Source organism: Carcharodon carcharias, chromosome 16 (assembly GCF_017639515.1).
Source record: "Carcharodon carcharias isolate sCarCar2 chromosome 16, sCarCar2.pri, whole genome shotgun sequence".
NCBI lineage: Eukaryota > Metazoa > Chordata > Chondrichthyes > Lamniformes > Lamnidae > Carcharodon > Carcharodon carcharias.
In genome coordinates, this window is record NC_054482.1 from 34041341 (window position 1) to 34067492 (window position 26152).

General features: G+C 44.3%; 1 protein-coding gene across 8 annotated transcripts in view; it reads right to left on the minus strand.

Annotated features, from left to right (window-relative positions):
* Positions 1 to 26152, minus strand: part of LOC121289026 (roquin-1-like) — a 166831-nt gene that overhangs the window by 29389 nt on the left and 111290 nt on the right. For 6 of the 8 annotated variants that reach the window (XM_041207922.1, XM_041207926.1, XM_041207925.1 and 3 more), the window contains 5 exons: positions 25855 to 25987; positions 24024 to 24142; positions 20568 to 20680; positions 8837 to 9136; positions 4689 to 4912 (listed from right to left, as the gene is read on the minus strand). In XM_041207922.1, the coding sequence (XP_041063856.1) occupies positions 4689 to 4912; positions 8837 to 9136; positions 20568 to 20680; positions 24024 to 24142; positions 25855 to 25987 (889 nt within the window). The remainder of the gene's footprint in view (positions 1 to 4688; positions 4913 to 8836; positions 9137 to 20567; positions 20681 to 24023; positions 24143 to 25854; positions 25988 to 26152) is intronic. The other 2 variants (XM_041207929.1, XM_041207930.1) reach the window with 2 other exon arrangements.

Below are 26152 nucleotides of genomic sequence, written 5' to 3' on the forward strand. Positions count from 1 at the left end.
AGTAATATTTGCACCACACAAGTGCCAGGCAAAGACCATCTCCAACGAGAGAGAATCCAACCATTGCCCCTTGATATTCAATGACATTACCATCACTGAATCCCCCACTATCAACATCTTGGGAGTTACCATTGACCAGAAACTGAACTGGACTCCAGGCTGCACTGTAGGGCTGTGTTTGGCTGTAGTAGAGTGCTTCAGTTGGAGTTTGGTGACTGAGGGAGTTCAGTGAGGAGGGAGGAGGTGCTCCTTTCTTTTTCTACCTTTCCACAGAAAGAAGAGCGGTGGCCTTGTGTAAGTAGGAACCAGTGAGTAAATTAGAAAAGTGTAACATTTGTAAAGTTCCTATACTTGGATTTAATTGTGAAGTGTCAGGAATAAGGGAAATTTAGGGCAAATATAAGTAATATATATATAATACAAAGTAGAATAAAGTTAAGAGTTAAGACATGGCAGGGCAGCTCAGTCAATGCGTGTCCTGTAATATGTGAGAAGTCATGGAATTTACCAGTGTCCTAGATGACCACATGTGCAGGAAGTGCTGTCAGCTGCAGAAACCTGAGCTCCGGGTTTCAGAGCTCGAGTGGCGGCTGGAATCACTGTGGCACATCCATGAGTCTGAGAGCTACGTGGATAGCACGTTTAGAGAGGTGCTCACATTGCAGCTTAAGGGCCTGGAGACAGAGAGGCAATGGGTGATCACCAAGCAATCCAAGAGAAGTAGGCAGGTAGTGCAGGAGTCCCCTGGTGTTCCGCTCACAGATCCATTTTGGAAGCTGGAGGTGGTGCTGGTTCCTCAGAAGAGTGCAGTCAGAGCCAAGTTTGTGGCACCATGAGCGGCTTGGCTGTACAGGAGGGGAGGAGAAAGGAAGAGCTATAGTGATAGAGGGTTTCATTGGTTAGGGGAGCAGACAGGCGTTTCTGTGCCCGGAGACATGACTCCAGGATGGTATGCTGCCTCCCTGGTGCCAGGATCAAGGATATCACAGAGCAGCTGCAGTATATTCTTCTGGGGGAGGGTGATCAGCCAAAGGTCGTGGTCCACATTGGGACTAATGACTTATGTTGAAAAGGGGATGTGGTCCTGCAATCAGAATTTAGGGAGCTAGGTAGAAAATTAGCAGGTAGGACCTCTAATGTAGTAATCTCCGGATTGCTCCCAGTGCCAGTGAGGACAGAAATAGGAGGATAAGGCAGATGAATGAAGATGGTGCAGGAGGGAGGGCTTTAGATTCCTGGGGCACTGGGACTGGCTCTGGGGGAAATTGCACCTGTACAAACCAGACAGGTTGCATCTGGACAGGGCTGGGACTGAGTTCCTTGCCAGTGCTGTTGGTAGGACAGAATCAATTTGGCTAGAGCTATGGAACAAAAAGGGTGCAATTACATTACTCGGTGTAGTCTATAGACCACCAAATAGTGAGAAGGACATAGAAGAACAAATCTGCAGGGAAATTACAGAGAGATGGAGGCATTATAGAGTAGTTATAATGGAAGACTTTAATTACCTGAATGTAGGCTGGGACAGTGGTGGTGTAAAGGGTGGAGAGGGGCAAAAGTTCCTAGATTGTGTTCAGGAGAATTTTCTACAGCAGTATGTGTCCAATCCAACAAGAAAAGACACACTGTTGGACCTGATTCTTGGAAATGAGGCGGACCAAGTAGATCAAGTGACAGTGGGGGAACATTTAGGAGACAGTGATCATCGTATTGTACCTTTTAGGATGATGATAGAAAAGGACAATAGGCAATCCAGAGTAAAAATAATTAACTGGATAAGAGCCGACTTCAATGGGGCAAGAACGGAGCTGGACCAGATAGACTGGTGTGAAAGATTGGCAGGGAAAACTGCAGCTGAACAATGGGCCACCTTCAAAAAAGAATTGGTTCAGGCACGGCCAAGGTATATTCCATCGAAAGGGAAAGGTAGGGCCAACAAGTCCAGAGCTCCCTGGATGAAAAAGGAGTTTGAAAGATAAAGAAGAAAACGTGTGCTTATGATAGGTGTAAGGTAGAAAATACAATTGAGAACCAAGAGGAATACAGAAGGCTCAGAGGGGAAGTGAAAAAGCAAATTAGAGAAACGAAGAGGGATTATGCGAAAGGACTGGTACCCAACATAAAGGGGAATCCCAAAGTTTTCTATAGGCACATAAATAGTAAAAGGAGGAATAGGACCAATTAGGGACCTAAAAGGGAATTTACATATGGATGAAGGGGCTATGGCTGATGTATTAAATAAATACTTTGCATCTGTCTTTATCAAGGAGGTTGATGCTACCCAGGCCACGGTGATAGACAAGGAAACAATCACTAGAAGGGTTCAAAATTGATAAGAAGGAAGTGTTGAATAGACTGTTGGTACTTAAAGTTGACAAGGCACTGGGACTGAACGAAATGCATCCAAGGATAGTGAAGGAAGTGAGAGTAGAAATTGCAAGGGAACTGGTCATAATCTTTCAGTTTTCCCTAGACTCAGGGGAGGTGCGAGAGGACTGGAGAATTGCAAACATTACGCCCTTGTTCAAAAATGGTTATAAGGATAAGCCCAGCAATTACAGGCTGGTCAGTTTAACTTCAGTGGCGGGCAAGATTCTAGGAACAATTATTCAGGATAGAATTAGTAGTCACATGGAAAGAAATGGGTTAAAGAGCCAGCATGGATTTCTAAAGGGGAAATTGTGTTTAACTAACTTGCTGGAGTTTTTTGAAGAGGTAAGAGAAAAGGTCTATGAGGGTAATGCTGTTGATGTGGTGTACATGGACTTTCAAAAGGCATTTGACACATAACAGACTTGTGAGAAAAGTAATTTCTCATGGAATAAAAGAGACAGTAGCAATGTGGATGCAAAATTGGCTGAAAATAGGAAGCAAAGGGAAATGGACAATGGATGTTTTTTGGGCTGGAGGAAGGTTTGTAGTCGAGTTCCCCAGGTGTCGGTATTGGGACCCTTGCTTTTCCTGATATATGTTAATGATCTAGATCTTGGTGTGCAGGGGGCAGTTTCAAAGTTTGTGGATGATAGGAAGCTTGGGAGTGTTGTAAATTGAGGAGGATGGGTGCGGAATATCAAGAGGACATAGACAAGTTGGTGGAGTGGGCAGATAGGTAGCAGATGAGGTTCAATGTGTGAGGTGATGCATTTTGGTAGGAAGAACATGGACAGACAATATAAGAGGTGGAATTTTGAAGTGGGTGCAGGAGCAGAAAGACTTGGGTGTATATGTGCAGAGATCATTGAAGGTGGCAGGACAAGAGGAGAGAGCAGTTAATAAAAGCATATAGTATCTTCGGCTTTATTAATAGGGGCATAGAGTACAAGAGCAGGAAGGTTATGCTGAATTTATATGAGACACTCGTTAGACCTCAGCTGGAGTACTGTGTACAGTTCTGGGCACCATATTATAGGAAGGATGTGAACACATTGGAAAGAGTACAGAAGAGGTCTACAAGAATGGTTCCAGGGATGAGAAACTTTAGCTATGAGGATAGATTGGAGAGGTTTGGACTGTTTTCCTTGGAGAGGAGAAGGCTGAGAGGAGACTTGATAGAAGTTTTCAAAATCATGAGGGGGCTGGACAGAGTAGATAGGGAGAAGCTGTTCCCACTTGTAAAAGGATCGAGAATGAGAGGGCACAGATTTAAAATGATTTGCAAAAGAAGCAAATGTGACGTGAGAAAAAACTCTTTCACACAAGGAGTGGTTTGGCTCTGGTATGCACTGCCTGGAAGTGTGGTGGAGGCAGGTTCAATCGAGGCATTCAAGAGGACATTAGATGATTATTTGAACAGAAACAATGTGCAGGGGTACAGGGAAAAAGCAGGGCAATGGCACTTGGTTATAATGCTCAGTTAGAGAGTCAGTGCAGACACAATGGGCTGAATGGCCTCCTGTGCCGTTAAGATTCTGTGATTCTGTGATAAATACTGTGGCTACAAGAGCAGGTCAGAGGCTGAGAATTCACCCCCTGACTCCCCATAGCCTGTCCACCATCTATAAGGCACAAGTCAGGAGTGTGATGGAATATTCTCAACTTGTCTAGATTAGTGCAGTTCCAACAACACTCAAGGAGCTTGACACCATCCAGGACAAAGCAGCCTGTTTGTTAGCCCCCCATCCACCACCCCCAACATTCACTCCCTCCACCACTTGCACTGGAACTTCCTTCCTAACAGGACTGTGCATGTACCTACACCACATGGACTGCAGTGGTTGAAGAAGGCAGCTCACCACCTGCTTATCAAGGGTGTTTGGGGATGGGCAATAAAAATGCTGGCCTAGCCAGTTGTGGCCATGTCCTGTGAAAGAATAAAAAAAGTCTGTGCACCTCGAGTTTGCTGGTTCTTGAACGCACCGTAATCTCAAGCACCTTATCCAGGATTGATCTATCATTCCCTCCACGTAAGCAATCCCAGGTTTCTCTTAGATTAGATGCCCGTGTTTAATTGTATTTCTCTGAACTGCCATGGAGACACTTTCTGTGGTAACCTGAGTTCCAGCGGTGTCTTACCTTGGGACTGGGCTTTAGCTATGAGTGCACACCCCAAGAGCTAGTGAGTTTTGAGCCCTCCTCTCACATAAGGCACTGTTGGTTTCAGCAAAATCTTTGTCAGTGGCCCTTTCCCCTGGTCTGTTACACTGGCCCCATGATGGCTAACTCTGTTTGCACAAGGAGAGACTACTTACTTGGTGCATATGGCGCTGCCTCATAGGAAGCAGCAGAGCTCCGTGGGTCCTGATAGTACACGTCTGGCTGCTGAGTGGGTGGGTACATCTGTGATCCCCGCGGCACCATCTGAATTGGCTTGGAGACTGGCATGGGTGGCAGCTCGGCACTGATCCGGGGTGGTGCAGAAAGGGTGTTAAGGGGCAAGGCACCAAGAGAGCTCTTCTGGGGCATATCCATCCTGCTGAAGGACAGGGGAGAAAAAGGGTTAGTCTGAGGCAAGCTTGAGAGATCCAATTAGACATGAGAGCTAGGGGGAATGGAGGAGCAGAAGCAGGCTGTTCATAATCTGCACCTCATTTACCCATCCCCCCCCCCACCGGCCCCGTTTTGCTCCATATCTCTCAACATCCTCACATATGGATATTGGACAGCTATCTTTGTCAGGACTCAGATGCAGCTCCCATCTCAGGTCTCAGAATAGCCTTACACTCATTTTAGTTACTTGTTTTTTTACCAGAGTCTGCAGGTCAGCAAATAAAGCAGCCAGTGACTCTCAGCTCCTCATGACAGCCTGCACAGGGACTCGACTGTGACCAGGGCCCTGTTGGGGTTTGTGTGCTCAGTGGATACTGTTGATTTGGGTGTTGTAGGTTGTCTTTAGCATTAGGAGTGGTGCTTAGGGGCAAGCTCTGGATCCTTGAAAGAGCGTAAGACTTTTGGGGGGCAGGGAGGGAGGAGTGGCAAAGAGAGCGCTTTAGAGTGCTAGGGTTTTGGAGATTCTTCATGCTGGATCAGAGGCTGACATCTGTGCAACTACCTCCAGGTTGCCCATGGAAACTGCTATTGACGACTCCTGTTGCAACTAAGTATCTAACATTAAAATCTTGAGTGACGGTATGGGGAGGTAATCTATGACTGGAGCTCGTACAGTGTGAGAGGTTTGACGGAAGTTTTGCCTGGTCTTGAAGGTTTTTCTTTGTTCTTGGGATGTAAGCGATTGCTGGCAAGGACACCCATTACTGCTCAGCATTAGCTGAAGCTTAAAAAAAGACTTGCATTTCTACAGCACCTATCACAACCACAGGAGGTCCCAAAGCTCCTCCCAGCCAATGAAGTACTTTTGAAGTGCCATTATTGTGGGAATGTAGGCTACACGGCAGCCAATCTGCGCAGAGCAAGATCCCACAAAGAGCAGCGAGATAATGAGCTGATAATCTTTTTAGTGATATTGATTATGGATAAATCGCTGACCAGGACACCAGAGAGAACTCCCCTGTTTTTTTCTAAATAGCGCCGAGGGATCTATTGTCCCAAGTCTTCAGCTCAAAACATAGCAGTCTTTGTGGTGATGGTATTCACTACTAAACTTCAGAGCAATAGTTTATAGCTGTGCCATTTTAGAGGCCATTAAGAATGAGCCACACAGTGTGGGACTGGAATGTCAGTAGACAAGACTGGGTATGGACAGCAGGTTTCCCTCCCTGGGAGCTCTCATAGTTCAGCTGTACACTCACTCACAAATGACCAGATTTATTGAATCCAATTCCACCACTTGCCACAGTGGGATTTGAACTCAGAATCTCTGAATTACTTGACTAAGACTAGGGTGAGGAACGGAAGCAATTAAGATACTAGGCTGGTAATTTAGAGGTTTGGGCTATTAATCCAGAGAAACTTGCTAAAATTCCACTGAACATGGTTTGTGAATTTTAATTCAGTTTTCAAAATCTGGAGATAAAGAGTTGGCTGAAGGGAAAGCAACTATGAAATTGTCAGACTGCTGTAAAAACCCCGGCTGGTTCAGCAATGTCTGAGGGGAAAGGAAACCTGATTCCAGTCCCACACTATTGTAGCTGACTCTTAACTCATCTTACCTACACCATACAGACTGCATCGGTTCAAGAAAGTCGCTCACCACCACCTTTTCATGTGTAACTAGGGATGGGCAACAAACATTGGCCTTGCCAGCAATGCTCACATCCCATGAATGAACAAAAGTGATTCACCAGAATTATAACTGGGCCAAACGGGTTAAACAGGTTGTATAGACTCGGCTTGTACTTACTTGAGTATAGAAGATTATGAGGGGGGTGATCAAATTGAGATTTTAAGATGGTCAATGGATTTGATTGGGCATCCAGAGCAGCAGGGCAATATTTTAAAGTTAGAGCAAGGCCATTAGGGGTCAGGAAGCATTTCTTCACACAAAGGCTAGTGGAAATCTGGAACTCTGTCCCAAAAAGCTACTGAGGCTGGGGTTCGATTGAAATTTCGAAACTGAGGTTGACAGATTTTTGTTAGGGAAGGGCATTACGGGTCATGAACCAAGGCAGGTGGGTGGATTTAGTATACAGATCAGCCATGATCCAATTGAATGGGGGAACAGGCTGAAGGGGCTGAATGGCCTCCTCCTACTCCTGGTTCGGTGCTTCATTTGCACAAGACTCAATTCAGCCACTTGAGTCTGTGAAACACTGAGTATGTCGGGCCCATTTCTTTGACCTCCTCTCTTGTAAAAACGACATCTAAAGGGAACAGTGTATAGAAACCAGCTGTCTCTTCATCTCTTGGGTGTCAGAAAGGTTTAGCAGGATTCCTTTGCACAGAGATGCTAAGAATATGGAACTCACTGCAACAAGGAGTAATTGAAGCATACAGCACTGAAGCATCCGCAGTATTTTGTTTTTGTTTGAATAGGGGGTCAGGCTGAAAAGGAACAAGGAGAAAGTGGGCTCGGATTCCGGTAAGGAACCTTGACAGAAGCTACTCCACCCACAGAAACTGCAGTGCTATTTCTCTGGTGAACTGACTTTCAACAATCCCCTCCCTCTCGTCCCGCCATCACTCCTACAAGCCAAGCAGCAACAGCATGACGTTTCATACTGACTCAGCATGTCACTCATGTTTATGCTCAGTCTTGTCAGAAGCATTCGGACCCACAGTTCTCAAGCTGTTGATACTTGTGTTGGCATTTGACTAAATGCTCACACCCTCCCCACGTCCTACCGTCACTAACCCTAAATAGCCCTACATCATCAAATTGTTAACCGTGCCTATGGGTTTCCTGGTAGATCTGCTGCCTACTTACACTTATGTTCCTGTCCCATCTCAAATGAGCACACTGACACCCAGCCCCAGCGATTACATGCACTCGCTTTTACCATCAGAAAACCTTCACCACCCCATCACATAGCTCACTATTTTCCTGTTTGGCCAATGGGTGGTACTCACTTGCTTCTGAATCAGCAGGTGGGTTCAAGTCCCACTCTGGAGACTTGAGCACACAATCCAGACTGACACTCCTTGTGTAGTACTGAGGGAGTGCTGAAACGTCAGAAGTGCTGTTTCTCAGATGAGATGTTAACCAATGCCCCATCCAACCTCTTAGGTGGATGTAAAAGATGCCATAACACTATTTTTAAGAAGAGCAGGGCAAGTTCTCCCGGCTGACCTGAACAAATCTTTATGCCTCAACCAACATTGATAAGAATAGATTAAGCGTTTTTTTTTTTTGCTGTTTGTGGGATCTTGCTGAAGGCAAACTGGTTGCTGTATTTTCTACATTACAGCAGTGACACTTCAATAGTACTTCATTGGCTGAAGTGCGCTTTTGAGGAAGCCTGAGGTTGTGAAAGGTGCTATATAAATGCAAACTCTCCTTAAATGGTTTCCTATGTGGGAATGGTCCCTGCAAACATGTAGCGTAAATTAGTATCACTAACATGCTGACTAAAAGCCAGGTGAAACTCTTCCCATAGGAGGAAAAATGAGTAGGATCTGGAATGCACTACCTGAGAGTTGAGGTAGAGGTAGAGTCAATCGTGGGTTTCAAATGGCAATCTGACAATTATCTGAAGAGGAAAAATTCACAGGGCTATGTGAAAGGACGGAGGACTAGCTAAACTGGTCTCGCTGAGAGCTGGCACAGACATGACAAGCTAAATTGCCTCCCTTCGTGCAATAACCATTCTATGATTGAACCTCAGAGGGAGAACCCTTTGCTGGGAGAGAGGGCAGGATCGTGGTGGTGAGTGGCAGGGTGTTGCAGGGTGGCTTCCATCAGAGGTAGTGTTGAGATTCCCACCTGCCTGATGACTAAAACAGGTGATGGGACTCTGTGGTTGTGTTAAGAGCACTTTAGGGTGAAGTTAAAGAGTTTCCTTACGAGTCAGGTGGAGATCCCGACACTGATCCCGGCGCACTCATGCTCATGTCACTCATCTTGCCCGACTTCATGGCGATGTCGTAGGTACAGTCAGTCCCGCGGGAGATCAGCTGTGCGATGCTGCTGCTCGCTGCCACCATGCCGTTCTGAATGGACACGGGCTTCGTGCCAGTTTCCAAGGAGCCCTCGTCTGATAAGGTGCTGGATGTGACCGGCATCACCCCTCCGACCTTGCTGAGTTGGGTAAGGGACTGACTGAGGGGCCGGCCAGCTGCTAACCTCTTGTTCCGCATGCGAAACCTGGAGGAGAGAGACGTCATCGAGAGGTCAAACGGGGAAGGTGCAACAAGTTACCAGCTCAACATGTCAGTGAGTGGTTTGATACACCCAATGGGATTGGTCCGAGCAGTGCTGCGGGTGGCGTTGGTGGAGGGCAGTACCAGGGAGATACAGTCAGGGCACTGGGGAGAAAGGGGAACATTTCTAGCCCTGAAAACTGCTCAATGCAGCAGGAAATAAACTGTCTACCATGGATTCTGAGCAGTAAAAGGCAGGTACTGTTACTCCAATGATTGAGAAGGTCTCTATAATTCTAATATTTAGTTATAAATTGTGGCTGCTCACTGAATTTCTGCAGACTTAAGTGCCTCAGAATTGGAGTAGAATTGAGGTTGCAACCTGTCAGCTTTGCTCTGCAATTAAAGACCATCACCCAGCCACCAAGGTGAGCAAAATCCAGGAAACAAAAATCATAAGGACATGGCAACAAAAGCTGTATTACTACATTATAGGCGCTATATAAATGCAAGTTGCTGTCACTTTGACTGATAGCCAAGGATAATCCAGTTAGGTAAAAAGAGTTCCTGAATGGCCTAGGGAGCTTTGTCACAAGGATGGATGTGTCAGGTGAACAATGGCGGTAGTGTGAGCGTGGGGCAGTTGGAGGCAAGATGCCATGCGATAAAACCTCCAAGAATAAACTAGAGTGGCAGGGGGATGGGAACCTGAGTAGGGAGACACGAGAGGGAAACAAAGATAGAAATGAAAGAAAAAAAATAGAAAGCAAAAGTTAAGGCAGAGGAAACTGGGGCTAGCAGCAAATAGGGCCATAGTACAAAAAAATGTGTAGAAAGACAAGTCTAAAGGCACTGTCTCTGAATGCACGGAGCATTTGCAATAAGGTAGACGAATCAACAGCTCAAATAAATGTAAATGTGTACGCTATGATTGCGATTACGGAGTCACGTCTGCAGGGTGACCAAGGCTGGGAACCGAATATCCAAGGGTATTCGAAACTTAGGAAGGACAAGCAAAAAGGAAAAGGTTGGAGTCATGGCGTTGTTAGTTAAGGATGAAATCAGTGCGATAGTGAGAGAGGATATTGGCTCAGAAAATCTAGATGTTGAATCAGTCTGGGTGGAGCTGAGAAGCAACAAGGGGCTTAAAACATTAGTGGGAAATGTCTATAGGCCTCCAAACAGTAGTGGTAAGGTAGGGGGCAGTATTAAACAGGAAATTAGAGATGCATTTAACAAGGGTGTTACAGTAATCATGAGTGACTTTTATCTATGTATAGACTAGGCAAACCAAATTAGCAATAATACTGTGGCGGATGAATTCCTGGATTGTGTAAGAGATGGTTTTTTAGACCAGTATATCAAGGAACCGACTAGGGTACAGGCTTTCTTAGATTTGGTTTTGTGCAATGATGAGCGGTTAATTAATAATCTTATTATGCAGGGAACAATGACCATAACATGACAGAATTCTTCCTTAGGTTGGAAAGTGAAGTAGTCCGATGTGAAACCAGGGTCCTAAATCTAAACAAAGGAAACTACGAAGGTATGAGGGGTGAGTTGGCTAAGATTGATTGGGGAACTTCATCAAAAGGCAAGACAGTGCATAGATAATGGCTATATGTTTTTAAGAACAAACGTATGCATTGCAATAGTTTAGATTCCTCGCTGGTGCAAAAACACAACAGAAAAGTGGCCTAACCATGACTAACAAAAGGAATTAAGGATAGTATTAGATCCAAAGGTAAAGATAGTATTAAATCTAAAGTTGCTTAAAAAAGTAGCAAGTCTGAGGATTGGGAGCAGTTTAGAATTCGGCAAAGGAGGACCAAGACATTGGTTAAGAAGGGAAAAATAGAGTGTGAGAGTAAACTTGCAAGGAACATAAAAGAGGACTGTAAAAGCTTCAAAAGAATATAAGAAGCAAAAGATTGATGCAGAGAAATGTAGGTCTCTTACAGTATGAAATGGGAGAATTTATAATAGAGTAATTAAACTACTTTAGTTCTGTCTTCAGGGAGGAAGACACAAATAGGTTCCCAGAAATACTAGGGAACCAAGGGTCTAGTGAAAAGGGGGAATTGAAGGAAATTAGTGTTACTGAAAAAACAGTGCTGGAGAAATTAATGGGACTGAAAGCTGATAAATCCCCAGGGCCTAATAATCTACATCCCAGGGTACTAAAGAAGGTGGCCATGGAAATAGTGGATGCGTTGGTTGCCATCTTTCAAAATTCTGTAGATTCTGGAACAGTCCTGGCAGATTAGAGGGTGGCAAATGTAACCCCATTATTTAAAAAAAGGAGGGAGGGAGAAAACAGTGAATTACAGACCAGTTAGCCTAATCTCAGTAGTCGGAAAAATGCTAGAGTCTATTATAAAGGATGTGATAACAGGGCACTTAGAAAATATCAACGGGATTAGACAAAGTCAACATGGATTTATGAAAGGGAAATCATGTTTGACAAACCCACTGGAGCTTCTTGAGGGCATAATTAGCAGGATAGATAAGGAAGAACCAATGGATGTGGTGTATTTGGATTTTCAGAAAGCTTATGATAAAGTCTCACGCATGAGGTTAGTGTGTAAAATTAAAGCACATGGGATTGGGGGTAATATATTGGCATGGATTGAGAATTGGTTAACAGAAAGGAAACAGAGTAGAAATAAATGGGTCTTTTTTGGAGCAGCAGTCAGTGACTAGTCAGGTGCTGCAGGGATCAGTGTTTGGGCACCAGCTATTCACAATATATATCAATGATTTGGATGAGGGAACCAAATGTAATATTTCTAAGTTTGCTGATGACACAGAACTAGCTGGGAATGTGAGTGGTGAGGAAGGTGTTAAGAAGCTTCAAGGCAATTTAGACAAGCTGAGTGAGTGGCCAAATACATGTCAGGTGCAGTATAGCATTGATAAGTGTGAAGTTATCCACTTTGGTAAGGAAAACAGAATGGCAGAGTATTATGTAAATGTTGATAGATTGGGAAATGTTGATGTACAAAGGGACCTGGGTATCCTTGTACACCAATCACTGAAAGCAAACATGCAGGTGCAGCAAGCAGGTAAAAAGGCAAATAGTGTGTTGGCCTTCCTTGAGAGAGGACTTGAGTACAGGAGCAAGGATGTCTTACTGCAGCTGCACAAGGCCTTGGTGAGACCACACCTGGAGTTTTGTATGCAATTTTGGTCATAGAGGGAGTGCAGCGAAGATTCAACAGACTAAATCCTGGGATGGCAGGATTGTCGTTATGAGGAGAGATTGGGTCGACAAGACCTGTATTCGCTGGAGTTTAGAAGAATGAGAGCGGATCTCATTGAAACATATAAAATTCTGACAGGGCTGGACAGACTGGATGCTGGGATGATGTTTTCTCTGGCTCAGAGGTGGTCTAGACCAAGGGGTCACAGTCTCAGGATACGGGGTAGGCCATTTAGGACTGAGATGACGAAAAACCTCTTCTTTCAGAGGGTGGTGAACTTCTGCCACAGAAGGCTGTGGGGGCCAAGTCACTGAATATATTTAAGAAGAAAATAGATTTCTAGACTTTAAAGGCGTCAAGGGGTATGTGGAGAGAGCAGGAGTGTCGTTAAGATAGAGGATCAGCCATGATCATATTGAATGGCAGAGCAGGGTCGAAGGGCCGAATGACCTACTCCTGCTTCTATTTTCTATGTTTCTAATAGGCCCAGCCAGAGCTGGCAGTTCAAAGTAGAATTCCCAATCTTTATGTGTAACAAAGAGCTATTGTTGGGGAATCAGATCCACACATAGTTTGCAGCAATTACACTGGCTTTTAGTCAAATGTAAAATACATTTCAATTGTAAACCATTAGAACCAATCTCACCAGAAGTAGTCTTTGTTACCTATCCTACCCACAAATGACCTGTTCGGTTTGGGTTCTGCCAGGGTTGCTCAGCTCCAGACCTCATTACAGCCTTGGTCCACACATGGACAAAAGAGCTGAACTCAAGAGGTGAGGTGAGATCAAGGCAGCATTTGAGTGTGGCATCAAGGAGCCTTAGCAAAACTGAAATTAATGAAGCCAGGGGAAACTCTCCACTGGTTGGAGTCATACCTAATGCAAAGGAAGCTGGATGTGATTGGCAGAGGCCAATCATCTCAGTCCCAGGACATAGCTACAGGAGTTCCTCAGGGTAGTGCCCTAGGCCCAACCATTTTCAGCTGCTTCAATAACTTTCCCAACATCAAAGGGTTAAAAAGTGGGGATGTTCGCTGATGACTGCTGTGTTTACTACCATATGTAACTCCTCAGATGATGAAGTGGTACATACCCTCATGCAACAAGACCTGGACAACATTCAGGGTTAGAGTGTGGCTCGTAACAAGCGCACCAAACAAGTACCAGACAGCAATGACCTCCCTTTGACATACAGCAGCATTTTCATTTTCAAATACCCCAAAATTAACATTTTGTGGGATCAGCATTGACCAGAAACTTAACTGGATCAACCACAAATGTACCCTGTGAGAAGCTGGGTATTCTGCAGTGAGTGGCACACCTCCTCATCAATATTCCCTTTTATCTTTTTATGCTGTGTACAGCCTTGTTCATTTTAACGCATGGTACCATTAAATTCTTTTGCATGGTCATGCATGCGTACTATCCTGAATGGGATAACTTGCGAGTGGCCTGTGCGGATTGCCACACATTTGCGCACCTGAGAGGGAACATTGCTCCTGACTCCCCAAAACCTGTCCACCATCTACAAGGTACAAGTCAGGAGTGTGACGGAATACTCTCCACTTGTCTGGATGAGTGCAGCTCCAACAACACTCAAGAAGCTTGACACCATCCAGGACAAAGCAGCCTGCTTGATTGGCACCCCTTCCACAAACATTCACTCCCTCTACCACCAGCACACAGTGACAGCAGTGTGTACCATCTGCAAGATGCACTGCAACAACTCACCAAGACTTCATCACTGCAACCTCTACCATCGAAAAGGACATGGGCAGCAGACGCATGGGAACATCACCACCTGCAAATTTCCCTCCCAGCCACACACCATCCTGACTTGGAAACATATTGTCGTTCCTTCACTGTCACTGGATCAGAATCTTGGAACTCCCTTCCTAACAGCATGGACAAGAAGGCTGCTCACCACCACCTTTTTGAGAGCAATTAGGAGTGGGTAATAAATGGTAACCTTGCCAGCAACACCAAAATCCAGTAAATGAATTAAAGAATTCCATATTAAGGTATTGGTCTATTGAATCTGGCAGGTTCTCTACTTGTTGTTTTGTTTGGTTGGAGACAGATCTTGGGAGATCAGCCTGTTGAGTTTGAATGAAGCCTGGAGGGACATCTTTATTTGTTTGTCTAGAAACATCTGTTTGATTCCCTTTGTCTTGATCCAATCTTCACAAAATGAACGTGCTGGAGGATTTGAAATAGATGTCTGACAGTAGTGGGCCCTGGTGCATTATAGCCCATCTGACAGATGGATCTCTAGATGGGAACTGTTGACTTGAAGGGCAATGGTCCAGGTTTAGCCTTACTGAATGAGAGTTGAAGAAATAATCTAGGCTGATTCTTAGGTGCAGTTCGAAGGGAGTACTGCAGTGGAGCAAGACTTCTGGATGAAAATACTCATTGCAATAGTCTCTGGTATGGAGTAGTAAAGGAAACATATCTGGTAAAGTCTGAAAAGCAAACCCTCAGCTTATCCCACTGCCCCTGCCCTCATCCAACCAATTAACCTCTCTACATCTGCCCTCAACCAACCAACCTTTCTGCACCCACCCTCAACCAACCAAGCTCTCTACACCCGCCCTCAACCAACCACTCAACCCCTCTACACCCACCCTCAACCAACTAATCAACCCCTCTACACCTGCCCTCAACCAACCAATCAACCCCTCTACACCTGCCCTCAATCAACCAATCAACCCCTCTACACCCGCCCTCAACCAACCAATCAATCTTTCTACACCCACCCTCAACCAACCAATCAACCCCTCTACACCCACCTTCAACCAACCAATCAACCCCTCTACACCCACCTTCAACCAACCAATCAATCTCTCTACGCCCGTCTTCAACCAATGAATCTCTCTACACCCACTCTCAACCAACCAATCAATCACACTACAAATGTCCTCAACCAATCACTTTACACCTACTTTTAACTAAACACAATCTGGTAGGGGTCACTGAATGGTAATCAGGAAAGAGAACGTAAGTTTACTTTTCTCTCAGTGCCATAAATACTAACACCAAATCTGGCATCACTGTTAAGAACATGAGGAATATGAGCACGAGGAGGCCATATGGCCCCTTAAGCCTGCTCTGCATTCAGTAAGATCATGGCTGAGCCGATCTTGGTTTCAGCTTCAATTTCCTGTCTGTTCCCCATAATCCTTGACTCTCCTACAGTTCATGAATCTGTCTATCTCAGCCTTAAATTCAATGGCTCAGGCTTCATAGTTCTCTGGGATAGAGAATTCCAAAGATTCATAACCCTCAGAGAAGAAATTCACTTATCCCATCAATATCCCTTTGCAGACTCTTTGTCCTCCTTACAACTTGCTTTCCTACCTACCTTTATATAGTCAGCATATTTGGCTACAATACACTCAGCCCCTTCATCCAGATAATTTATATAAATTGCAAATAGTTGAGGCCCCAGCAATGATCCCTATGGCACCCTGCTAGTTACGGTTTACGAACTTGAAAATGACTAATTTTTTCCAACTCTTGCGTTTCCTGTTAGTTAGTCAATCCTCTATCGATGCCCTGAACACCATGAGCTCCTATCTTGTGCAGTAACCTTTTATGTAGCACCTTATTGAATGCCTTTTGGAAATCTAAATACACTACAACTACTGATCCCCCTTTATCCTACCATACTTGTTACATCCTCAAAGAACTTGAAAACATTTGTCAAACATAATTTCTCTTTCACAAAACCATGTTAACTGCCTGATTGTATTATGATTATTTAATTGTCCTGCTACTACTTTAATAACAGATTCCAGCATTTTTCCAATGATACAAGATTAACTGGCTTATAGTTTCCTGCTTTTAATCTCCCTCCTGTTGGACTGGGGAGCAAACCTGGGACTTTCCTGGTCTGGGCAGCTCATGGTGTATCTCACTCAACAGTTGATAGTATGAGTGGGAAGTATGCTTGCCAAAACTCCCGGATTGTCTTGCAGTCTCCCTGGAAAGATTAGTCATCCAGCCACTCCCCAAACCAAGTATGAAGAAATTGAATTCCTCATGCTTGCGATTAATGGATGTCAGCACAGATCACGGCTGGAATTCAAATTTATGGACACACCATCATGACAGCAGCTCTTCAATGGGGCCTCGTGATAACTACAGTAAAGGTTATACAGAGACTGATCATCATTGTTTCTGCATGCACCAGGCCCATATACTTTACTCTTTCAGGAATGGTGTTGGATTGTTTCTGAACCAACTACAAACCCAGACATCGAGAGTTCTAATACAACCAAGGCTAGGCATGGAAGCAAATTCAATAAATTTGGTGATTAAAGGGGTTGCAACCAGATAAAATACAAACATACAAATTAGAAGAAGTAGGCCACTTGGCCTCTTGAGCTTCTTCACCATTCAATATCATGGCTAATCTGAATGTAACTTCAACCCCTCATTCCTGCCCACCTCATTAATCTTTCACCCCCTTGTTAATCAAGAATCTAACCATCTCTGCCTTAAAAAGATTCAAAGACTCTGCTTCCACCGCCTTTTGAGGAAGAGAGTTCCAAAGACTCACAACCCTCTGGGAGAAAAATTCTCCTCATCTGTGTCTTAAATGAGGGACCCCTTATTTTTAAACACTGACCCCTAGTTCTAGATTCTCCCACAAGAGGAAACATCCTCTCCAAATTCACCCTGTCAAGGCCCCGCAGGATCTTAAAGGTTTCAAATTAAATTGACTCTTACTTTTCTAAATTCCAGTGGCCTAACCTGTTCAGCCTTTCCTCATAAGACAACCCACCCATTCCTAGTATTCATCTAGTAAACCTCTGAACTGCTTCTAACGCATTTACATCTTTCTTTAAATAAGGAATTAAGTACTGTACATAATACCCCAGGTGTGGTGTCACCAGTGTCCTGTACAGCAGAAGCATAACCTCCCTACTTTTGTATTCTATTCCCCTCACAATAAATGATAATCATTTTATTAGCTTTCCTAATTACCCCTGTTGTACCAGCATACTAACCTTTTGTGATTCACGCACTAGGACACCCAGCTCCCTCTGAATCTGAGCTCTGCAATCTCTCACTTCTTAAATAATAAGCTGTTTATTCTTCCTGACAAAATGAACGATTTCACATTTGGCCACATTATACTCCATTTGCCAGATTTTCGTCCACTCACTTAACCTATCTATGTCACTTTGTAGCCTCTTACGTCCTCTTCACAATTTACTTTCCTACCCATCTTTGTGTCATCAGCAAATTTACCCAACATTCCTTCGGTCCCTCCATCCACGTCATTTATATAAATTGTAAAAAGTTGAGGCCCCAACACTGATCCCCATGGCACATCACTCGTCACATCTTGCCAAACAGAAAAAGACCCATTTATGCCAACACTCTGCTTCCTGTTAAGTGGCTGATCTTCTATCCATGCCAATATGTTATCCCCTACACTATGAGCTTTTATTTTCTGCAATAACATTTGATGTGGCACTTTATCAAATGCCTTCTGGAAATCTAAGTACATCCATTGGTTCACCTTTATCCACAGCACATGTGACTCCTTCAAATAACTCAAATAAATTGGTTAAACATGATTTCCCTTTTACAAAACCATGTTAACTCTGCCTGATTGCCTTAAGTTTTTCTAAGTGCCCTGCTATAACATCTTTAATAATAGCTCCTAACATTTCCCTACGACAGATAGTTTCCTGCTTTCTGTCTCCCTCCCTTTTTGAATAAATGAGTTACATTTGCTACTTTCCAATCTAATGGAATCTTCCCTGAATCGAGGGTATGTTGGAAAATAAAAACCAGTATATCAACTATCTCACCAGCCATTTCTTTCAAGACCTTAGGGTGAAGTCCATCAGGACCTGAAGATTTGTCAGCCCATAGCCCCAATAATTTGCTCAATACCACTTCCCTGGTGATGATAATTTTCCTGAGTTCCTCCCTCCCTTCCATTTCCTGATTTACAGCTATTTCTGGAATGTTACTTGTGTCCTCTATACTGAAGACTGAAGCAAAATACTTGTTTAATTCATTTGCCATCTCCCTACTTTCCATTATCAGATGTACTCGCTACTGGACCAACCTTGTTAAGCTGACAAATATCAAACTAATTCACTAATGGCCTTCATGAAGGGAGCCTACTTCAGTTACAAGGTCAATGTTCTCCTGTCTCACACTACATAGCTGATTCTTGCTGTGCTCAATGCAACTGGGGATACTAATTGGGTCACCCACATCCCAACTGAAAGCACATGGGAATCTGAGACATATTCATTGCTTGCTGCACATCAATTTGTGGTCATTCCCTCCACACTGTCCCATCAAACACTCCCAGGACACATACAGCATGGGGTTAGATAGAGTAAAGCTCCCTCTACACTGTCCCCATCATACACGCCTAGGGCAGGTACAGCATGGGGTTAGATACAGAGTAATGCTCCCACTACACTGTCCCATCAAACACTCCCAAGGCAGGTACAGCACAGGGTTAGATACAGAGCAAAGCTCCCTTTACGCTGTCCCCATCAAACACTCCCAGGATAGGTACAGCATGGGGTTAGATACAGAATAATGCTCCCTCATCATATGCCTTTAATGTGCTTCAACCCCAGTGCAAGGATTGAGGTTTGCACCTTCCATTGGAACAGCTGTATTACGATCAGCCTCGAGCCTGCTCTGCCACTCCATTAGATCATAGCTGCTATACATATCAATTCCATTTACCTTTTCTTCAAATTCCTTGATGCCCCTTACTCAACAAATATCTCACTTTTGAAAGTTTCAATTGACCCCCAGCATGTACAGTCTTTCAGGGGAAGAGTTCTAGATTTCTGCGACTGATTGTGCAAATAAGTACTTTCTGATTTCACCCTCGAAAAGCCTAACTGTAATTTTAAAAACATAGGAACAGACACTGGCCATTTAGGCAATAGAACCTGTCCTGCCACTCAATGAAATCATGGCTGATCTGCAATCTAACTCCATATGCCAACCTTTGCCCCATATCCTTTGGTTAATAAAAATCTATCCATCTCAGGTCTAAAATTTATAATTGAACTTGGATTAATTACTGGTTGTGGAATGGAGTTTCTAACTTCTACCACCCTTTCTGTGTCGAAGTGTTTCCCGAAAGATCGGGCTCTAATTTTTAGACTCTGCACCCCAGTCCTACATTCCTCAACCAATGGAAGTAATTGCTCTCTATCTACCCTATCTGTTCCTCTGAACCTCTTGAAAACCTTGATCAAATCATCTCTTAACCTTCGAAATTCCAGGAAATACCACCTTAGTGCGTAATCTCTCCTCCTCATTTAAGCCTCGGGTTCAGGTGTCATTTTAGCAAACCAATGCTGCAATCCCCCCAAGGTCAATATTTCCTTCCCAATGTGAGGTGCCCAGAACTGCTCACAGTAATACTAGGTGCGGTCTAACCAGGGCTTTGCATAGCTGAAGAATGACTTCTAACCCCTCAAATTCTAGCCCTCTAGATTTAAAGGCCAGAATTGCTTCAAGCCATTTTGAAAAGTTTCTGTACCTGTTCATGACATTTTAGTGATTGATGGTACCTGGACTGCGGAATGAAATGGGGCAGTGACGAGAGTGGCTGTAGTGGGGTGGGGTGGGGTGCGGTGGTTGGGGACATGAAATGGAAAAGTGTCATGACAGTCAGTATTGGGGAATCAAATCAGGGAGTGATATGACAGAAGCTAGTGGTGGGGGAGTGAAATGGTGTGGGGGGGCGGGGGTGGGCTGGCGGTGGGTGTGATGATTTCTGCGTATTTACACTGAACAGATAACACAACTAGCTCTTAAAGGGGCAGGCAACTCTAGAGTTTCTGCTCAGGATGTTGTAATTTTGGGTTATGCGTAGGGCTGTGGGGTAGAGTCAGAGTCAAATATCCATGGTGAAGTGGCAATGTTGCATTGGAACATCTGGCCTTAAACCTTCAAGCCTGCTCCACAATTCAAGAAGATCTTGTCTGATCTGATTTTAGTCTCAACTCAATTTCCCTGTCTGCTCTCCACAACCCTCAACTCCCTTGTCTATCAAAACTCTGTCTAATTCAGCCTTGAATAAATTCAATGACCCAGCCTCCACTGCTCTCTGGGGAAGAGAAATCCACAGACTAACAACTCTCTTAAAAGAAAAACATCCTCTCACAGTTAGCACCCCATCCCCATTAACGTGGCAGGTGCAAGAGAGGGACTGAGATGTCACTTACTTTTCAAGTTCGTCCTGTGAGTGGGCGAAAGTGCAGCTGGCTCCTCGAGGACAACCGCCCCGTTGTCGCAAGTCCCGGCACATGCTTGTTTTGTACTTGCTGCTCTGTGCTGACTGCATTGCAAAAAAAAAAAGAGACGGTTTGATACAGAGGTATAGCACATGTAGGTCACACTCCCCTGGCTGATTTCCAGCTTGGCTTGGAGAACCAGGGGAAGAATTTTTGGGTCAGCGAGCGGGGGCTGGGCGGGGGTAAAATGATGCACGGTGATGTCAGGCGGGCGTCCTGACATCACCGTGTGTCATTTAGATTTTCAGTTCGGCGGGTGCGCAGTGGACTGTCAAAGGCCTATTAAGGCCATTTAAAAAGCAATTAAAGTAATAAACTGAGCTGCCTGCCCAACCTTAAGGTCGGCGGGCAGGTGGAGAGCCCAGGTGGCCTTCGCATTTTTCATGGAACCTTAACCACAGGCGGGATAAGGTTTCCTGAAGGGTTTATAAATTTTTCCATTAATGTTCATTGACATGTCCCAGCTCATGTGACACTGCCACATGAGCGGACATGTCCTAAAAGTTTTTATTTTCTTTATTTAAATTTTTGAAACTTAAACTAATCCCTGAGACACCTCTGTGCAGGCCCCGACTCAGGGAATCCCACCCCCACCGTCTGCACAGGGAGCAATGAGCGCTTCTAGGCACGTGTCACGCTGGGCGGGCCTTAATTGGCTCGCCCACATAAAGTGGCAGCGTGGCCCTGATCGGGTGCGCCGATCGGGTTCGCGCCTGCCCCCGCACAACCCCCCCCCCCCGCCCTCAACAGGGGTGGGGTGGGGTGGGGGTAAATTTCTGCCCCAGGTGTTGCAAGTTGCAGCCGTAGCAATCCCCTCAAGTGACTCTGGTTCAATGCACTGTTGGATGTGGTACTGAGCCATACACATCAGTAAGGTCCCTACAACTGGCCCGAGTGCCACTTTGTTGTGGAGGGATTAGAGAGTAACCAAAACAGCCAAGGGGCTCCTGATTAGACCAATTCTGCTGGAAACCATGTGTGGCTGAGAACAGAACCAGGTTTGGCTCTCACAGAACTTCACAGTCAAGTAGCAGCCCAAAGTTCACCATTCTAGACTCGCATGTAAAGAGTGTGTTGCTTGGGTGAGGTGGGTGGTTGTTGCCTTTGGAACTGAATGCCAATGTGATGCCAGCCATAGCTCAGTTGTCACACTTCCACCTCAGGATTGGTTCATGTCCTGCCTAGAGTTATGGAATAGAATAGCACAGAAGGAGGCCATTCAGATCATCGAGTCCATGATGGTTCTTTCAAAGAGCAATCCAGAGACAGCCCCATTCCCACTTTCCCCATATACTTGCATTTTTTTTCTCCTCAATTCTCTTTTGAAGGCTACTATTGAATTGGTATCCAGCACTGTGTTAAGAAATGCATTCCAAATCCTAACTATTCATTGGTTCTTTTGTCAATCACCTTAAATCTGTGCCCTCTAGTTATCAACCCTTCAGCCATTAGAAATAATTTCTCTTTATTTACTGTGTAAAACTTCATGATTTTGAACATATCTATCAAATCTCCTCTTAGCCTTCTCTGCTCTAAGGAGAACAATCCCAGCTTCTCCATTCTATCCATGTAACTGTAACATGGAACCATTTTAGTAATGGTGGTTTAACACTGGCATTTCTGCCTGCCCCAACCTCTGATCCAGCACCCGGACGATTTCTCAAGGCAGCCACCAATATTAGCAGAGTAGAGACTTCAGCACGTAGTGTAGGCTGATGCTCCAGTGCAGTGAGGGAGTGCTGTATTTTTGAAGATGTTGTCTTTCAGGTGAGATGTTAAGCAGAGCTCTTATCTACGCTCTGAAGTGATGTAAAAGATCCCATGGTTCTATTGAAAGAAAAGCAAGTGAGCTCTTGCCTGTGGCTTCGCCAATATCCCTCAACCAGCACCACCAACAATTTATTACACTGCTGTCTGTAGGATCTAACTGTCTAATTTGCCTTTGGTGATTTCCTACGTTACAGCAGTAACTTTACTTCATGAGGTACTTGATTGGCTTTGAAACATTTTGGAATGTCCTGAGGATGTGAAAGGAGATCTATAAATTAAAGTTCTTTCTTTATATGTGAGAGCACCGTGAATGAAAAACAATCAGTGCTCATTTGAATTGGGACAATTGTATAATTGTACAGGCTTTAGCGAGACCACACCTGGAATACTGTGCACAGTTTTGGTCTCCATATCTAAGGAAGGGTATACTTGCGTTGCAGGCAGTACAACAAAGGTTCATTAGATTGGTTCCTGGGCTGAGGGGTTTGTTCTATGAGGCGAGGCTGGGCAAATTGGGCTTATACTCTCTGGACTTTAGAAGAATCAGAGGTGATCACATTGATGTAAAAGGTTCTGAAAAGGCTCGGCAGGGTAGACATAGTGATAGCTTCCCTGGCTGGGGAATCTAGAAGATGGGCTAACAGCCTTAGGATAGGAAGTTTAGGACTGAGATGAGAAAAAATTTCTTCGCTCAAAGGGTTGTGAATCTTTGAGATTCTCTACCCCAGAGAGATGTGGATGCTCCATTGCTGAATGCATGCAAGGCTGAGATAGAAAAACATTGATCTTTCAGGGAATCAAAGGATTTTGGGGAGCGGGTGAGAAAGTGGAGTTAAGGCCAATGGTCAGCCATTATCATTAGCAAATGGCGGAACAGGCTTGAGGGGGCTGTATGATTTACTCTCGCTCCTATTTCTTATGTAGGATTTTCTTTAATTCTGAAATGGTAAAACCAAATGCTTGATGGCATTGTAGTGTTACATCAGGGAGCAGTGGGATTCAGCTTCCACTTCATTCCAGTGAGTTCCTCACTCTGCTGTGTCACTGTGACCAGGTACTGATTAAGTTGCAAATGAGGCATGTATAGCGCACGTGAGTTATGACAGAGTTCATTGTCTGTGTTACTGTTGTAAACTGGGAGAGCAGTAGTCAATTCGTGCACAGTTAAGCTTCGACAAACAGCAATGTGATAATAACCAGACAGTCTGTTTTTGTGATGTTGATTGCAGGATATTCTGACTTGGAGGTGAGGGTGTTACCAGTGAGCCATGGCTAATACAAGTACAGAATAGGGAGAATGATTTTAGTCCAGAAAATGGGATCTTGTAGAGTTCGAAAAACAGAAAATGCGGGAAATAATCAGCAGATCTGGCAGCATCGGTGGAGAGAGAAACAGAATTAACGTTTCAATTCGATAACCTTTTGTCAGAACAGGATCCGCAGTATTCTGGATTTTTGACTTCTGCTTAATGTGAAGCCCGAGTTCAAAAACGATTCCTTGTCAATAAATGAGCCTATGAAATCATTGAGGTACTGGTCAAACAGAAACCAAAAAACAAACAAAATACCCTGTTGTGCTCCAATAGCCGCTGACAGTGTTGTTTAGAGCTTCCCTACCTGCTGCTGGTCGGTTCCTTTCTTGCTGTGGTTCTGGATAAAATCCACCAGGCCATGCACTACAGTCTTTACTGCCACTAGGCCACACTCCAGCTGTTCCCACGTTGGAGAAGGTGCATCTGCAGGGTAATAAGCAATAGAGCAGTTACACAAGGAGAGAAAAATAGTGAGAAGAGCACTGCACAGCCAGAAAACTGACCACAGACATTGAGATGAAGGTGAGCTCAGGGGAATCTTCACAATGACAGGGGGATAAGCTTTGGGGAATCCTCTCACTGACAGGGGGATGAGCTCAGGGGAATCCTCACCCTGACAAAACAACAATGATAACAACAACTTGAGGTGATCTCACTGCTTTGACCATAGTAAAACACCCCAAGATGCTTCACAGAAGCAATCATCAAATAAAATTTGACACTGAGCCAAAGGAGACGTTTCAGGCAGGTGCCTGAAGCATTAGTTAAAGAGATAGGCTTTAACAATGGTTTTAAATGAGTAGAGGTTAAGGGAGGACACAGTCAAGGCATATTTAAATTTAGAGTTTTTAGAAAGCAGCCATATGCCAGTGGTTCTGAGGGAAGTTGTGGCATGTGTGTCTGACAGCCCTGCCTGTTAGTTATCATCTGTGGCTCTTGTGATCTCAATTATCAAGGAGGTTACTGGGTCAATGAATTGTTTGGTCGCTATGTGAGTGATCACTGTGATCACTTTGTGACTTTCCTGCTCAAGAAATTGAGATTTCATTGCAAAATCCTCTAGCACATGCAGCCGCTGAGATTTATAAAGGGGTCCAATGCTGGGTAGCTTTAAATGCCAAAGCTCATGTGACATGTTGCAGAGTGGTTAGTAAAGCATTTGACATCTTAGCTGCCCATATCTTAACTTGAACCAAGCCCCATTCAGCCATCATTCCTGTGCTCACTGACTTACACTGCCTCCTGGCACAGCAATGCTTCAAGTTTTAAAATCATCATCTTTGATTTCAAATCTCTCTGTAGACTCAACCTTCCAAGTCTTGGTAATCTCATTCAGCTATTCAATACTCAGATCCCAGCACTCCTCTAATTCTAGTCTCAAGCATCTCCAACTTTAACTGCTTCACGATTGGTGGTAATGTCTTCAGTTGCTTAAAAGACAAGCTTTGGAATTCCTCCCTACACTTCTCTGCCTTTCTATCTGTTTCCTCCTTTTAATACAATCCTTAAAACTCAAACTCCTGGGGAGGGAGGTGGTGCGTTGTGGTGTTGCCATTGGGTTACTAATCCATAAATCCAGGATAATGTCATAAAGGTCATGGGTTCAAAGCCCATTTAAATTAAATTTAAATTTAATTAATAAAATCTGGAATTAAAAGGCAGTCTCAGTAATGGTGACCATAAAACTATCGATTGTTGAAAAAACCCACGAGGGATGATTAGGGAAGGAAATCTGCTGTCCTCACCTGTTCTGGCCTACATGTGGCTTCATATCCACAGCAATCTGGTAACTCTTAACTGTCCTCTGAAATGGCCCAGCAAGCCACTTACTTCTAGAGCAATCAGGGATGGACGTCAAATGTGACGCCCACATCCCATGAATGAACAAAGAGAAAGAACCTCAGATCTGTGATCCCACTTGCCCAAGTAATTTCCCTATATGATTCTGTCAAAATTTGTTAATGCACTTGTGAAGTGCTTTGGGACATTTTATTATATTAAAGGCTCGATATAAATGCATGTTGTTGTTGTTGATAATGGGTATGTGTGATTCTCCAGTGTGTCTGAATCAGAGCTGGGATTGTGTGGGAAGTGCCCAGTTTGAGACATTTCAATTTAACAGCTGTTTCCAGTACCTGGACTGGGGTCGATGTTGGCCAGTAATTCCAGGTGTGGCCGAAGCCGGTTCAGGTTGGCAGGGTCTCCAGTTCGTTGCAGGGCAATTGTCAGCTCCTGAACACTCTGTGCAAAGGAGGCCGGCGTCTGCAACTGAGAGGAAACAGCACAGAAGGGCGAAATATTATAACTGACCTTCAGAAAAGAGCTCCAAATCACTTAGCTAACATCATAAGACATCCAAGTAAGGAAAATTCCAAACACTCAGATAAATCTGGCTCTAACAGTAAGACACAAGGAAAAACAACAAAGCACATT